General features: G+C 52.0%; 3 protein-coding genes across 3 annotated transcripts; 2 read left to right on the top strand and 1 right to left on the bottom strand.

The window, feature by feature from the left end:
• Nucleotides 1-6460: 6460 nt before the first annotated feature.
• Nucleotides 6461-8521, top strand: BO95DRAFT_371244 (arrestin family protein; the record flags this gene model as incomplete). The annotated part of the gene is made up of 5 exons (XM_025582946.1): nucleotides 6461-6519; nucleotides 6603-6746; nucleotides 6811-7129; nucleotides 7188-7616; nucleotides 7673-8521. 5 exons carry the CDS (start codon nucleotides 6461-6463, stop codon nucleotides 8519-8521), a joined length of 1800 nt encoding a protein of 599 aa, XP_025438768.1.
• A 1695-nt stretch (nucleotides 8522-10216) lies between these two features.
• Nucleotides 10217-12270, top strand: BO95DRAFT_446152 (PH domain protein). The gene is made up of 3 exons (XM_025587310.1): nucleotides 10217-10344; nucleotides 10424-10516; nucleotides 10576-12270. Exons 1-3 carry the CDS (start codon nucleotides 10261-10263, stop codon nucleotides 11776-11778), a joined length of 1380 nt encoding a protein of 459 aa, XP_025438767.1. The 5' UTR covers nucleotides 10217-10260; the 3' UTR covers nucleotides 11779-12270.
• A 386-nt stretch (nucleotides 12271-12656) lies between these two features.
• BO95DRAFT_467050 (uncharacterized protein) lies at nucleotides 12657-13863 on the bottom strand (the record flags this gene model as incomplete). The annotated part of the gene is made up of 2 exons (XM_025589261.1): nucleotides 12657-13380; nucleotides 13454-13863. 2 exons carry the CDS (start codon nucleotides 13861-13863, stop codon nucleotides 12657-12659), a joined length of 1134 nt encoding a protein of 377 aa, XP_025438766.1.
• Nucleotides 13864-14824: the final 961 nt, after the last annotated feature.

The raw sequence follows: 14824 nt of genomic DNA, 5'->3' as shown, positions 1-14824 counted from the left end.
GCGTGCGGAGATATGATTCAGAAGGGCAGAAAGAGGTGCTCCTAGACCTGGCACAGCCACGGCGGCGACAAAATCAGATTAAAACAAAGCATCTAGTTGTCAGCATTCGTGGCAAGGCCTCGAGAGCAAATCGGACGGGCAAGAAAGCAGCAAGCTCGAATAGTATCGAGTCGAGCAACAGTGAATTGTACAGCAAGATTGTCGATAATGAGGATTGCACAATCAGTGGAATTTGGGCCGGCGAACAATACAACCATCCCCAAACTAGGCTCGACTCAAATAGGAAATAACTGGAGCAGGATATCCACGGACGCCGACAAGCCGGGGCTACGGTATCACATTGCGAGAGTCTTTCACCAATGGAAGCGGCTCTGTGCCTCCAGTTCGATCATTGGTTCAGAGTATTGTTGTCTGTCTTTGGTGTAGGAGCTCAGGCGATGGCACACGCTTGTCCGCTGCAAGCCAATGCTGTGGCCCTGAGAATCAACCACACTAGCACAACATGAGCACAACCATTGTGAGAGGAGGCTGTGTTGGTTTGACTGGCTGAATTAATTGGTTGCAAGGCTTGGCTCCGGCAAAATTGTTCATTAAGAAGAGCCGGGATGAAAGCGAATGGGAACCGGCAGCGGTGGTTGTGCATGTGTATCTTGTGCGCGAGGCATTCTGGAACTTCTGTACAGTATCAGCATGCCAGTCAGCAGACAGAACCAGGCCCTTGATTGGGTGCATGTATACGCAACAAACGCCACAATGCGCAGGTGGCCTGAGAGGTTTCGCGGGCCCTCGCCGGAAATACCCTCTTTAGCACTTCCCCATAACGGATCGTGGGGGTTCAGTGGAAACCTCTGCTTCGATAGCCCCCCGGTCCAAGCTCAATATGACGCATACCGGCTGGTCCGGGTGATCGTGCTGGGGCGGGCTGGTGGTTCTCGATGCAGCATGCTTTGCGTCAGAGCTGTTGCCTTCCCGCGGTGCAGATCCATTGATGATGAGTATTACATGGGGGACCAGGGGCATTGGCTAAAGAGATCTCTAAGGACAAATCCGCGGTCGAATCCAGGCTGTTCTATCCAGCAAAGTGGCTTATTCGAAGAAAGACACCCGGGGTGTTGAAAAGAGCCAGAGAGGTGGGTGGCCGATCATGTTGATAACAGTACGTCATGGCCGTCTGTCCGCCACAGAGGGTTTGGAGATGATGAAGTCGATTCAGGAGCGAAGGGTTGCCCCTCTGCCCGAATCCAATCGTCCGTCTTGGGGCATTTCTTTCAGATCGGATTCTTACCCGTGAAGGGGGTCTATCGCTAAAAAGTCAGGAAGTCTTCTGGTCGTTCCAATGCTGGATGTAACCAGCGGGTGACTGCAGTGTAGATGCAATTGCACGATTATCTAATCGCAGTCTCGACCCCGGCGATATTACATGATAAGAAAGAGTGGATGAAAGTGGATGGAAAGGGTAGATCTCACCCTGATCTGCATGTGGCATGTGACGATGCCCCCCAGCTGCAAAGGTATTTTCCGGGTCCAATTTGTCTTTATGCGCTTCAGCAGTCCGGAAAAGCATCACGGCAAGCTTGCCTTCTGAAAGATCATCAAAAAGGGGCATGGCGCCATTTCTCTCACACGTGAGCTCATCCTGTGAGAATGGGTCGGTCGTGATATATGAGTAGTTAGATGGTGGCGGCAAGGATTGCAGCGAACCTCGGCTGGAAGGTCGCGTAACTCGGGTAAATTGATAACGAGATAGAGATTCTATTGCGACAATCGGACAATTGATAAGGAGAGAAGGGGTGTGTGTGGTGGAGTGATGGATGGTGGTTCCTGATAAGGGGTGAATGAAAAGGACGGTCGGGAAAAGGAACCGGACTTGAGGTTGAGGGCCGGCCACGTGCTGTCCGCCGCTGCCGCTTGTTGGTCCTTAGGCACCAACACGCCTCATTCGGGAAAGAAAGGCTGGCGCCGCGGTGGAGGACTGCTGCCCGACATGTACTCCGTACGCAGCGACAACAGCAACAACAGCAACAACAACAACAATCTTCTCTGGTGGGTTCTTGAAGCGTCCGTGCTCGGTACCTGGCTAGGCTGCTAATAGTTCCGGTCATTATCATCAGTTCATCACACTACAACCGCTAGACAAAACTGTCTGAAATCCGAAGCACACTAACTGGTCACTACGGCTGCAGGGGGCGAGCGGGCTGGCTGACCGTCCAACTTTCCTGACTTTTATCTAGGCTCTAGACTCTAGAGTACTTCCCGAGCCAGCATACTTGGTCGCGTCGATCCGCTACGGAAGCCAATTTCTGGTACAGGAGTACTTCTGATCTCATCGTCTGGATCTTCATGATAAGTCGATTGGTCCATTCGGATTTCCCTATCACTGACAGTGATATGATGGCAGGTCTATGCCGAAAGAGGACACCGGACAGGACAGGGCTGGGCCGCAGGCCAGAGGACTCGGCAAGCCGAAAAAGGCCTATGGGCCCCTGGGTCTTAACGGAGCACGGCATTCCGTGCCTTGTCTGACTCTTCGCTCCTGAGTCCTGAGTCTTTGGGCCCGTGCCTCGTCTAGACTGAATTGGTAACTGCACGATCAGAACTTTTCGGTCGCCCGGCTGTGGCGATAAACTGGCATGGACGACGCTTCATCTTCGAATGATCCTTACCCAATCCAGGCGCGGAGCTTACGTGCCTGTGTCGAGCACGTGCTGGGATTGTGTGGGTGCAAGACGATATTTCCCTTGAAAACCAAGCCTTACGGCTGTAAATGCCAAGAGCCATGAGAACTGTGTAGTCTACCTCTACGGAGTTCATCACAGCGAACGGGGAATCATGATGATTTCGTATCAGGTTGCGGAAGAGTGCAAGGCGAGGACGAGATCTTAAAAGTTCACCTTCGGGAGGATTGTTCAGTGATCATGATTTGTGGTTTGCAACATCCCCAAGCCACAAATTGCAAGTGGGCCGCCAAGTTGAATTTGTTCTTGTATTCCGGCCCACCTGATTGACTTTTCTGGCTCGGATGATGTGATCACTCGATGTGGTTCTGCAAATCACTCCTCCGATGATCTGGTTCGGGCATTCTTTTTGACTCACCGCGTCGATTGGCATACAATTGTCTCGTCCGTCATAGATAGCGATTGCAGACTTGACCATTCACTGACCGTCAGGGACCAAAATCCCTCTTGACTCTTGACAACGGAGCAGTGGGCCCAGGCTCTTGTCAAGCCGAAAAATCTTAGCATCTGCCAAAACTAAAAGGGGCCTGGAACATGCTTATCGCATCATAGTTTGCGTCAAGAGTCCCGAGTCGCGACAACCTCCTTCCGCAACGAATTCGATCGGCGTCACTCTTACGGTATATACCGGCTGATTTCGATTGCGCTCTTTCTATTCCGAGCAATATTGAGACGGCAAGTCGTACTCATAGTCTAGCTTGGGATAACCATCGAAATTTCGGGTGGATGACAGCCGGCCGCCGAAAAGGATGCGGTTTCCCCCGATCCTCGCCGGAACAGTCCCCGAGAGCGCCCGATAGCGCTGTATGATATTGATGCATCGACAAGTTTAGTCTACCCGGGTCCACCGTCCCAAGTCGGATGGGCTAGGTAAGAAGTGGTAGGTAGGCAGTACATAGTAAGTCTTAGGTGGTGAGTAGCTACGGAGTAAACCAGAGGGTCCGACTAGGAGATCGAAGTGTCCGTTCTAGAAGCCGGTCGGTCGCCCTCTCACACGAAATGTTTTTCTGATACACCTCCTAGTATATGGACTCTGCTGGCGCCCCATTACCCATGTCAGTTGACTCCCAGTCCTGAGGGTTGCAGCCGAGCTTGCTGAAATCGTGTCCAGTGCGTGTGTGTTCTGCATCCTCGTGCGCTGAGCTGCAGCAGGGAATATTGAAGCTTTGGAGATCGTCTTTGGCTGGAGCCGTGCTGAGCAATACGTACTTTATCATCTGAAAATAGAACCTGGTATACTACCACGGTCATCGAAGCCAACTGCAAGTTGACATCGGGCTGTTGAGCATACTTTTACTCACATTTGTCTCAGAATCGAACGGCCAATGTAACGCTGATAGTTAAAACTCCACACATTGTGCGTAGATTACGCCAACGCCCCGCCAATATCAAAAGTCTCGAATCTGCCCCTCCTTTGACTGTGTGAAGCTGGGTAGCGCAATTGGGTGGTCTTATGTACGAGTATATCGGTCGGTCACACCGATTCATGTTGCTAACTTCAACTGTCAAAAATACCCGTGGTGGAGTGTGGCCCGGAACGCTAATGGTGCTGCCCGAAGAAAATGGATGGATGATTGTTCTCCACTTCAGGCATGGGTTTGCGAAAACTTGAGCTTCATCCTTGACAGTTGAAGCTCGGGAAGGGTTGCTGTCACATCGACTCCAACAGAGACCCCTACACCTCACTAACTTTTTATTTGATTATCCTTTCCCCTGCGATTGATTTCATGTGCTTGTTTCGCCCCCTCTCCAATCATACCTATTCCCAAGAGGATTGGCATGGCTTGAGCTATTGGCTGGATGTCATGCCACCCGGCAGTTGGCCTCGGGGAGGACTGCATGAATTATTCCGTAGGGAGGAGAGGCGGAGAGGGGAAATCGTTGTAGCAAGCGAACAACATATGATACCGAATGTTGCAGGGCTCCCGGTAGCATGATAAGCAGATAGATCATCATCCTTGTGGGGCACCAGGAGTGACGAATACTAGGGTGAACTGGAATTGGTCACGATCTCTTGCATACTCCCTGCAGGTGGGATCCAAAGCTGCTGCGGTGCGACCTGCGACTGCATGGCTGTGCGTGCGTGCGCGCGCGCGTGTGTGTATGCGCTTTGGTGTCCATGAAATCGAGGGGTAGTGTGTGTGAGAGCTCATGAGATCCAGTAACATAAGAGATATTGGCTGCTTCTCATACCCAAAAGAGATTCGAGACATGGATGAGGTCGGGGAGTAGCAGCGGGCAGTAGCAGCGGGAAGATGCGACTTTGGAGGTGATTTACCTCGAAGGAGACTAGACTAGACCGCGTATCATCATGCGGGAAGGATGATCCCGAGGTATGCACACTTACAGCTGAGATACTCCGTGCTCATACTGAGTACTGCCAATTCCACAGTAGACTACGCATGTCCTCATCCCTATCGCCATACTGATCGTCGCTATCGTTACTCTTCAGTGTGGCCGTTGTACCTGAATTACGTGTAGGCCTTGGCCACCGGATAACCAGACAGCCGTCTAGGGCTGATCTTACGAGGGCGTGATTGACTCGACCCCGAAGCATCTCAGGCGACGGAAAAATTCTCAGGGTCAGACCTAATACTCATAAGACTAATAAGGTCCTCCGGATCCTGCTGATTGCGGATGTCACTGTATGCTATCTCTTGGCTTAGAATTACCTTGTGCGAAGTAACTCAAAAGTAACTCTCCATACTCTCAGCCATTGTTCTGCTCCTGCACTCGCAAACCAATTTTTCCGGTAGGCAGCCAATCCGTCCCTTTCATCTTCTTACCCTTTCTTCATTCACAATTCCTGCTTTGTTTGTTGCTTGAATACAACCTTTTCTTGCCAAATCCTTTCTTTCTCTATTGACTCACTCTATGGGGACTTCCTCAGTGAATGACTCTGTGGAGAAGAGTTGGTCTTTGTTCATCATCGATTGACTAACCGCCATTCCAGAACCCTTCTGAGTGTGATCGCATCATCTCATTCATCATCTCATCCTGTTCTATCTTTAGTCGACACAACATCTCAGTGTCAGACTTAGTCAGCTCTCTCTCTCTCTCTCTCCCTGGAGTTGATCGCATCAACTCCGGTTCTCACAATCCCTTGAATTTGCCCTCCTACCTAAATCCAATTTATCCATCCTTCAAACTACGTACTACTCGGACTAGTTGGGTATTTTACTACGGTTCCCGCCTTGCCACAGCCGGCCTCACGAGCGACACTCCGAAAAGAAAGACCCAGTGACGGAAACGGCTGCACTTTCAAGGCTCCACCACCACCATTTCCTTGCTTAGGCTGTGGGACCCGTTGTCGACCCCGTTTGGACTTTTGGTCTGCAAATCGAATCTGGACGGCACTCCTAAGCAGTCCCAAGCAGTGCACTACTCAAGAAGCCAGCCCAGCACATCACGGCCAGGCTTATTTTTTCTCTGAATTTTTTTTTTTTTTGCCTTTTTGTTTTTCGGCCCCTCGTCGCATCATTGCGGGCTTTTTTCCCTCTTTACTTTTATCTTTTTCCCTTTTTTTTTTTAATTTCCCGTTTTGATTTTCCCAGACTGGGTCCTCCCTTTCTCAAGTCTAAATTAATACATCTACCTCCCCCTCCCTCACCCATTACTCACTTCCTGCCATCCCACCTTTCCAGGCATAACTACACCTTCGTCTTACCTGGCCCACGTTTGCTCTACTGACAGCTGCAAATAAGCAGCTGTTAGAATAAGACGTCATGGCTCTCAGTTTCTTCGGTGCCGGAGGCGCCAGTCACGCGAAATACTTCGATATTCGGTGAGTCACTTCCATCGCACTTACTCCGGTATGCCGGCTGCAACTCCGATTTGACTAACATACCCCTCCCTTGCGCCAAACAGTCTAGATGAAGACTATATTGTCTTTCGAGGAGGTGAAGAAGAGGCTGCCAGTGCTCATTTGAGTGGAAAGCTACTTCTCTGTCTCTCTGAACCTCTCTCCATCAAGCACATCCGACTCCACCTCACCGGCATCTCTCGTGTCTGGTATGTGATGCCTTTCGACCCGTCGCAAATTCCCGGATCTCGCTCACTAACAATTTCCTCATAGTTGGCACTTGCCTTCCACCACTGCCGGCGGTGGTAGAAAGTCCTGGAGGGAGAAGATTTTCTACGAAAAGACGTGGCGATTTAGAGAGGCGGGTAAGAGCAAAACCGAAGTTCTGCCGGCCGGCAACTACGAGTACCCGTTCGACATCGTCCTCGAGGGTTCAATGCCAGAGAGTGTTGAAGGTCTGACCGACACCTATGTCACCTATCGCTTCAAGGCGGAAATCGGACGCAAATATATGAAAGACATCACCGTTCGCAGGCCTCTCCGCATCATTCGTACTCTCGAGGCCAGTGCCCTCGAGCTTGCCCACGCTATGGTAAGCAATCTCAGCCTCAAGAAACTTTGCGATGCCCACTAACCCGCAAACGTCGCAGTCGGTTGAGAATGTTTGGCCCAACAAGATCGAATATTCCATCAGCACCCCGACCAAGGCTGTCGTTTTTGGGACCAGCATCCGTGTGGATTTCAAGCTCATCCCTTTGCTGAAGGGACTCAGAATCGGCCAGATTGTCTCTCAGCTCATTGAGAGTCACGACCTCACCCTCAACCCTGAAGATCCTGACTCGATCCGCAACACCTACAAGAGTACTCGCACTATCTTGAACGATGAGCATGAAGTTGACGAAGAGAGTGGCCTCGATGTTATCGACGAGATGGCTGAAGGATACCAGTTCACGCGTTATCTGGACCTGCCGAAGACTCTGGCTCGCTGCTTGCAGGACACAGACACCCGGGGCATCAAGATCCGCCATAAGCTCAAGTTCCGTGTTCAGCTCCTTAACCCCGATGGTCATGTTAGCGAGGTACGCATTTTTTTTCATTTCCCGAAACTCACCAATCTCTTTCTAATTTTCAACAGCTCCGCGCTACACTCCCCGTCTCTATCTTCATCTCCCCTAACCTCGCCATCGATGAGAACAACAACTTGATCGATCAGACCCCTCAGTCCGCACAAAGAGCAATCAGCGACATCGCTCAGCAAGCTCCTCCCTTGTATGGCGAGCACCAGTTCGATCAGTTGTACAGCGAACTTGACCCTTCGGGTTACCGAACACCGGGACCGGGAAGTGGTCCTGGCACTCCTTTCGGAGCCCTTAGCCGCAACATCTCCGTGGAAAACCTTGCTTCGATGAATGCGTTGACCAACACCGATATCTCAGCGTCTGCATTGCATAGCCGTCTGTCAAGCCTTCGTGCCAACCTACACAATCACCCCTCGCCGCCTGAACACGAACATCATTCAGATACTGAAACCCGCCGCCTTGGCGTTCCCCCCGATTACTTCGGACCTTCTTCGGGGGGCTCGGGCTCAAATTCCCACAGTCCCGCCAGTCCCGAGCTTTCCCGACGCCCCTCGGATGAAGTCATTGATCACGACCCTATTCACTCCGGCATGGCTACTCCCTACCATCCCCAGTACGCCGAAGTCGAAACCCTCAGCCGTGTCCCTAGTTATTCTACAGCCGTTCGTACCAGTGTGCGCCCGTGCGACTCTGGGCTGCCGGATTATCAAGCGGTGATCGCCGAGGACGTTGTCTCTTCCACTCCCCAGTCCCCCCAGCAGGCTTACATCCGCAGCCGTGGGAGCAACACATACCTGCCTTCTTTGGACTCCCTTCAGACTCGTACTGGCTTTCTCGGCTCTCGTGCTCCCCATCACGACGATGATGACCGACGCTTGCGTCTCGTTCAAGCTCGCGCCCGGTAAACCTAGGTCGCTTGTGATCAACGACTCAACGTGCGTCTTTCGAATCTTATCACGAGACACGCAAAAACTACGATTCTGGGCGTGGCCGGCTCCCCCCTGCTTATCACCAAACATACTACAACCGCACATAATTATCCACTACGAATGGACGCGGGACGTCTTGAAACATCGCATTACACCCTAGCTCATGTCATCGAAATACAATCCGCACATACCGTCTCTTGACAACAGCATTGACCTCACGACGGTACTTCTCAAACACATGTTGCATGGTTGGATTGGCGCGCAAGGATAGGAAGATGGAATAAATGGCGTTTGCAAATAAATAATAGAAGGACTGGGACATTACGGACAATAACCTGGCGTTATCTTTGCTTCTCTTCTCTTTACCTCTTTACCTCTGGATCTCTTCTCTGAAATCTTCATTCGGAAGACGGGTACATTTACGAGTTACGGTCATGACCAGCAGCAGTTCATATGATTTCTGCATTATGTATGTATTTAAAAGCATCAAAAAAAACACAAGAGAAAGACGACATGAGACTACATGACTACATATTTCATCGCCATGATGGCTCGGTATGAATTGAATCATGAAATTTATAGAAAATATTCCGGTTGATATGTAAGTTGTCAAGTTGTTTGCGTAGAGTGCTCTTTGTATGCGAGGGATGATATCATTTTGGGGATGGGATGGCGGTACGGGTGGCAGTTTTTGCCGGCCCGATCTGGAAAGGTGTGTGAGAGAGGAAATAGTGGGGCCGGAATCGGGCATCTCCTTTGCACTTTTCCCCATGGCTGCAATTGGCATGCTTGCTTGCAGAGTTCCCGATGCATTTCTAGGCTCTCTGGGCTCTCTCAACTGCATCTCGATGATGGCCTAACGGAATTGAGCTGCCTGTCCGGATTGAGTGAGGTACAGTTCAGTCCAAGCTTAGCGAGAAAGAAAAGTCAAAAGAAAAAGAAAAGGAGGGGTCGACGACATCCATCATGGGCGGTGACTTCATCGGTCGATCCCCTTTCCTCTCCTCGACGAACAACGAGCTGCTCATAAACTCGCCTCCAACCCTTCTTCTATTCTCTTGCTCCTCGATCGTCTGCTTCTAAACCATCTCTGCGTATTGGGAGAGACTGACTGCATTGTATGTCATTTGACTTGAATCTTTGTTCCCCCTTCAGTCCTGTTCCCCCTTTTCTTTCTCCATCCGTCGTCGTCATCCGACAGCCGTGACTGACATTCGCAGTTCCTATTCCCGTCCCTTACCAGAGGAGCCCCACCTCCGCTTCAGCGTGGAACTCGACAAAGACAAGCCCCCCTAATCATCCGACTAGTCCTCGATCGCGCTTCCGGCTCCTCCACTCCTGCGCATCTGCAGCAGCGGCATTTTTCCCTTTATCTGTCATCTTTGCCCTCGATCGACTCGACCGCTCCGACTACCAGGTGTTTGCGAACCATACCCATTCTTCAACCTAAATCGCAGCAGCAATGTCGGCTACCACCAGTCCCATCGAGCAAAAGCTCCCTGAGCGTACAGCGACCATTGGGAGCACCATGACCCGGCGCACCTCGGGCAGTGATGACGAGGCCATTCCCGACTCCGATAGCAATGAGGTATGCCGCGATAAGACATTATCCATCGCAAACCTCGAGGACAGCTAACTAACGGACTGTGCTAATTGCCATTTCTGCTCGTCAGACCACCAACCTTCTCCTTGAACGTCTTCGAGCTTGGAAGCACATGTGTGGATACCTGGAGGACTATGTTTCGACAACTGCCAAAATCTCGAAGTCGCAAGCGAAGGATTTCGAGAAGGTCTTAAAGGTGCGCGAAGCTGGGACTTTCGCCTATTCATGGAAGTTGTGTTGCGTCGGATGCTGATTGAGATGTAATTATTGCGCAGACTGTCAATGAGCCGCTCCGGGAAGGGCACCACTTCTCTCAAAGTGTGGGCGGAGTTGCTTCATGGTTCGAGAACGTCAGGTCCAACACTCAGGTATGCTGCCAGAACGTGGAATCTTGTCGCATCAATCACAGCTGCTAAGAGATCTGCAGGGTATGGTAAACTTGTATCTCGACTCGGAAAAGAACTTGAAGGGGTCCGTACTTCCGACGCTGGAGCGCCTTCACAAGGAAATCAAGGCCAAGTCCAAAGAGCTCCAGGGAGGAGCTGCGAAGGGTGCTAAGGCCGTTGATAAAGCCCGGGGAGTCACTCAAAAGCATATCGAGTTGCTCGCCCAGCACACGGCCACGTTGGATGCGGCCCACGGTAACAAGATCGACACAGCGCACGACCCTTACATCTTGCGTCGGGGTGTTGTTCATCGCCTGAACAAGCAGGTCATCGAGGAGAATAACAATCGTCAAGATATTATTGCGGTACAGAACAACTTCCAGCAGTTCGAGGCTCATGTCCTGCAAACCGTTCAGAGCGCCATGGAGCAGTTCACCGTCTACATGACTACCCAGCTCGACCGCCACCGGACTATGTACAGCGATATACTTGCCTCGGCACAGCGCGTTCCGCCTGATTTCGAATGGGTCAACTTCATGACCCGAAATGACCATATTCTCGTCAACCCTGACGCCCCTCCGAGGTCTCTCGCCAATATTACTTTCCCCAACCAGGACCACCGTGCCACCAAGCCTCTCATTGAGGGCCTCCTTGAGCGCAAGTCCCGCGCCATGCTTAAGGGCTACAGCAGCGGCTATTACGTCGTGACCCCCGCTCGGTACCTGCACGAATTCAAGGACAACGATGACCTTCGCAAGGACCCTCATCCTGAGCTTTCCCTCTATCTTCCCGACTGCGTCATTGGTGCCATCGACGGCGTCAAGTTCAACGTCAAGGGCAAGGACGTCTCTGGAGGCAAGGTCGGAAACGCCTTCCACACCAACACCGAGTTGAGCTTCAAAGCCACCAACCCGAACGAGGCCGAGAAATGGTGGACCATCATCAAGGACGCTACTCGTGGTCCGGCACACACTAGCAGCAGCACCACCACGTCGCCGACCACCCCCGCCCCCATCGACACGAATCAGCCCCCGGCCTACGCTGAGAAGGAGGCTGCTTCTGCCGGTGGCGCCACTCAAGCCCAGACTCCCATCACCCCTGCCAGCGCGGCTCCCGCCAGCGCTGGGCCCGCCGGTATCACCCGCACCGATACCAGCGGTACCGGCACTTTGCCCACCGTCAACACCACTGCAACTGCGGCTGGTGCCCAAGCTCCTTCCCCTACTGTGGAGAAGACCGCCTGAGCGGTCTGTGGATGTAGTCAGTCGGATTTTCCTTTTGGATCGATGCACAGTCGACTGCTTTCTGTTTTCGCTCTGATTAAGCGGTGGATTCTGTTTGTTTCGCAAAGGAACCAAATCACTTGTGGCCTCTTTCGTTATCATGTGCCTCTGACCTCCGAGTCCCATATTTTCTCCTCATTTACCTTCAATTTGCCAGGAGGCGTAGCTTGACTGTACTGGTTATAATCACCAAGCGACAAGCCGCTGCTTTGCAACACGTTTCTCTAATGTATTGAACCTTGGATGCTAGTGCTATTGTTGCTAGTTTGGCTAATGAAAGCTGGATTGTGCTGGTCTATTATCATGAGTGAGCGACACCCTGATTCTCTGTACCATGTACTGTAGTATTTCCTTCGTCGTGAACAGGACAGAAAGGTGAAAAGGGTTGTAATCAATTGATCCATGGACTTGATGGTATTTGAACAGTAGAAATAGCTATGGACGGAAGACGCTTCGAGGGCACAATAAACAAATGAAAAGTGCGAATGAGAATACATATGCTTGAACCTATATGTCACGCAAAGCCCGATCTGTGTTCAAACGGTTGATGACAGTACCAGCAGATAGACGGGATGATGATGTTGGTGGTGATGGACGACGACGATGATATCATGAGCCCGCTCAGAGAGTATGAAAGAAGAATAGATAGATGGCTGGAGATTCAGGTCAAACAGTTAGGTAGATAGCTTGCCAGACCAGATGTGAATCCAGAATTTGCTAAAGAGGTTTGAGCGAGCAGCTGGACTTCTAAACCACGGGTGATCTGAAAGACCATTAGGCGTATAGCGGCAGCAGCAGGACAGAAGGGAAGTAGGGGAAATGGGAGCGGTGACAGGGCTCTAGAAGTCCTCCGGACTTTCTAGGTCTTCTAGCTTCTGGCTTAGGAACCGACCCAAGGCGGCGGATTTGGACTCTAGGGCGAGAAGGATCTCCGGCGCAGCGGAGAGGTTCAGCGTGGCCAAACGGGCAAGGTCGCTACTGCGGTCGATCTCGTATTGGGTCTCTAGGTGCGAGTCTGTTTGCGAGTCGCTTGTGTCACCGCCGCCCCCGCCACCACCACCTGGAGCGCTGGCGCCGTTACTTCGGCCGCCCCCGGTGTTGGATGATACGACGCTGGCGTAGGTGCGGACATTGTGGGTGTTGTTGGAGGTGGAGTCGGGGGTGTTTGCGCCTGATGCATGGTGGTGGTGGTGGTGCGTGGAGCCGTTCGGGGTTGCGTGTGTGTGACCGTTTGTGGTGCTGGCGGATGCATCCTGGGCGCTGTTGCTGCCCAATCTGGAGGGTCCGATGGCGGCCAGGAGGACCTTGTCGGCTATTGGGGTGACGACGGCAACCGAGTCGTCGAGCTCAAAGACAATCGATCCGACGTCGCCGAGAGATACGGAGGGAGTGGTCACGTATGACGAAGGATGGCTGGCGGGGTTCACGCCGGTGAGGTTGCCTGTCGAGGCATTCTTTGCGTAGCAGGTATAGGCTGCGCCGTAGGTGGCGCTTAGATTGCGGAGTTGGCGGGATGACAGGGTCGAGGCGTAGGCGAAGATGGCGCCGTTGGTAGAAAAGACTCTGTTAAGTATGTGTGGTTAGCAGATGTCTATTGGCGGTAGGTTTCTTGCAGTGAACGGATGTATGTACGAACACTATCGATGTAATTTCGGGAGGTGAGAGGTTGTCTTCTAGCAGGTCACTCAGGGCCTCCGCATCTAGCATTTTGATATCCGGAAGTCCGGGAATCATGGCGATTGTGTTGTCCGTGGACGGTTCGTGGCAAGCTTCTGGTGCGGTGTTGCTGCTGCTACTGCTGATATGTTCCTCGATGACCCAGTCTTTCGGCGGGGACCAAGAACAGTCCTCCGGGAAGAAGAAGCAGTTGTCCCAGTAGTCGCGGTCGTTGTGGTCGTATTCTATCGGGTCCTCCGAGTATCCAAGGAGATCCTGAGCGTATTGAACTGGGCTTCGTTCCCAGTATGGACGGTACGGGGGCTCGGGGAGAGCGCTGGGTTTCTGACTAGGATAGTCCGGTCGGACTGGTTGCTTGAATTCAGCCATAATTTCTCTAGAGCAGTGATGGAACGGGATTGCTATTGGGGATGGATGTAACAGAAGGAGACGAAGTTGCTGTGCAAACCAAGTGCGCTATGGTTGTGGAGAGATAGATTCGATGTTTTGGGGGACAAGGCCCTGGGGGGTGGTACAAGTGATATGCGAGGGATACAAGATGCTCTGGTTCGCTCAAGGCTGACACTAGGCAAACAGCTCGTAGGCCCAGACTTTCTTTGCGTATAGAACATCATGGTAGTCATAAGCAGCCGGTCGGTGCGCAATGACGTTCCAGAACCCGGGGAAGTGAGCCGCGGGGGGGCGCATGTCTCAGGGAGGAATGATGGGCCCGGGTGCATGGCCAGCATAACAGGCAAACGCGAGAACACGAAGCAGCATCGCAGTAGGCAAGGCAAAGACAAGCGAGAAGGAAGAAAAGAAAAAGGAAGAAAGTTTAGAGGCGTGGCTGTTCAGGTGGCCAACAAGCATGAGAAGCAACGTCTGCCGCGTATGCGACGATCATCTGGCAAAGGATGATCCTAGAGAGACGGGAAAAAGGGAATTGAAGAGCAGAGCAGAGCCACAAACCTTATTGTGATGTATCTGATGAGTTCGTGCCAAGATAGGCAGAGGAATGCAAAGAGTGGTGCGCCGCAATGGCTTGAGATTAAGTTGAAGGAGAGATGTTGAGGAGGAGGAGGAGAAGGAGGAGGAGATGGTGGAGAAGGTCGAAGCCGACAGACCGACAGACCGACCGACTAGAGAAGACGCTCAGCTACGGTCATTTGGCCGGCAGAATCCTCCGTGACGTGGGGGGGGGGGGGGGGTGCCTTTCCGCCTTCGGTCACCGCCTTGTCAGTTATCAAGAGAAGCTTGAAGAATACTTCACAGCCATAGGACAGTATCATGATCGCATTAGTCAAATGGGATCAATTGATGCAGTAAGCGTTGAATTTGACAAGAATGACAA

This window comes from Aspergillus brunneoviolaceus, assembly GCF_003184695.1.
Source record: "Aspergillus brunneoviolaceus CBS 621.78 unplaced genomic scaffold BO95scaffold_67, whole genome shotgun sequence".
NCBI lineage: Eukaryota > Fungi > Ascomycota > Eurotiomycetes > Eurotiales > Aspergillaceae > Aspergillus > Aspergillus brunneoviolaceus.
The sequence above is the reverse complement of the archived record's forward strand: the minus strand, read 5'-3'. Positions and strand labels throughout refer to the sequence as shown.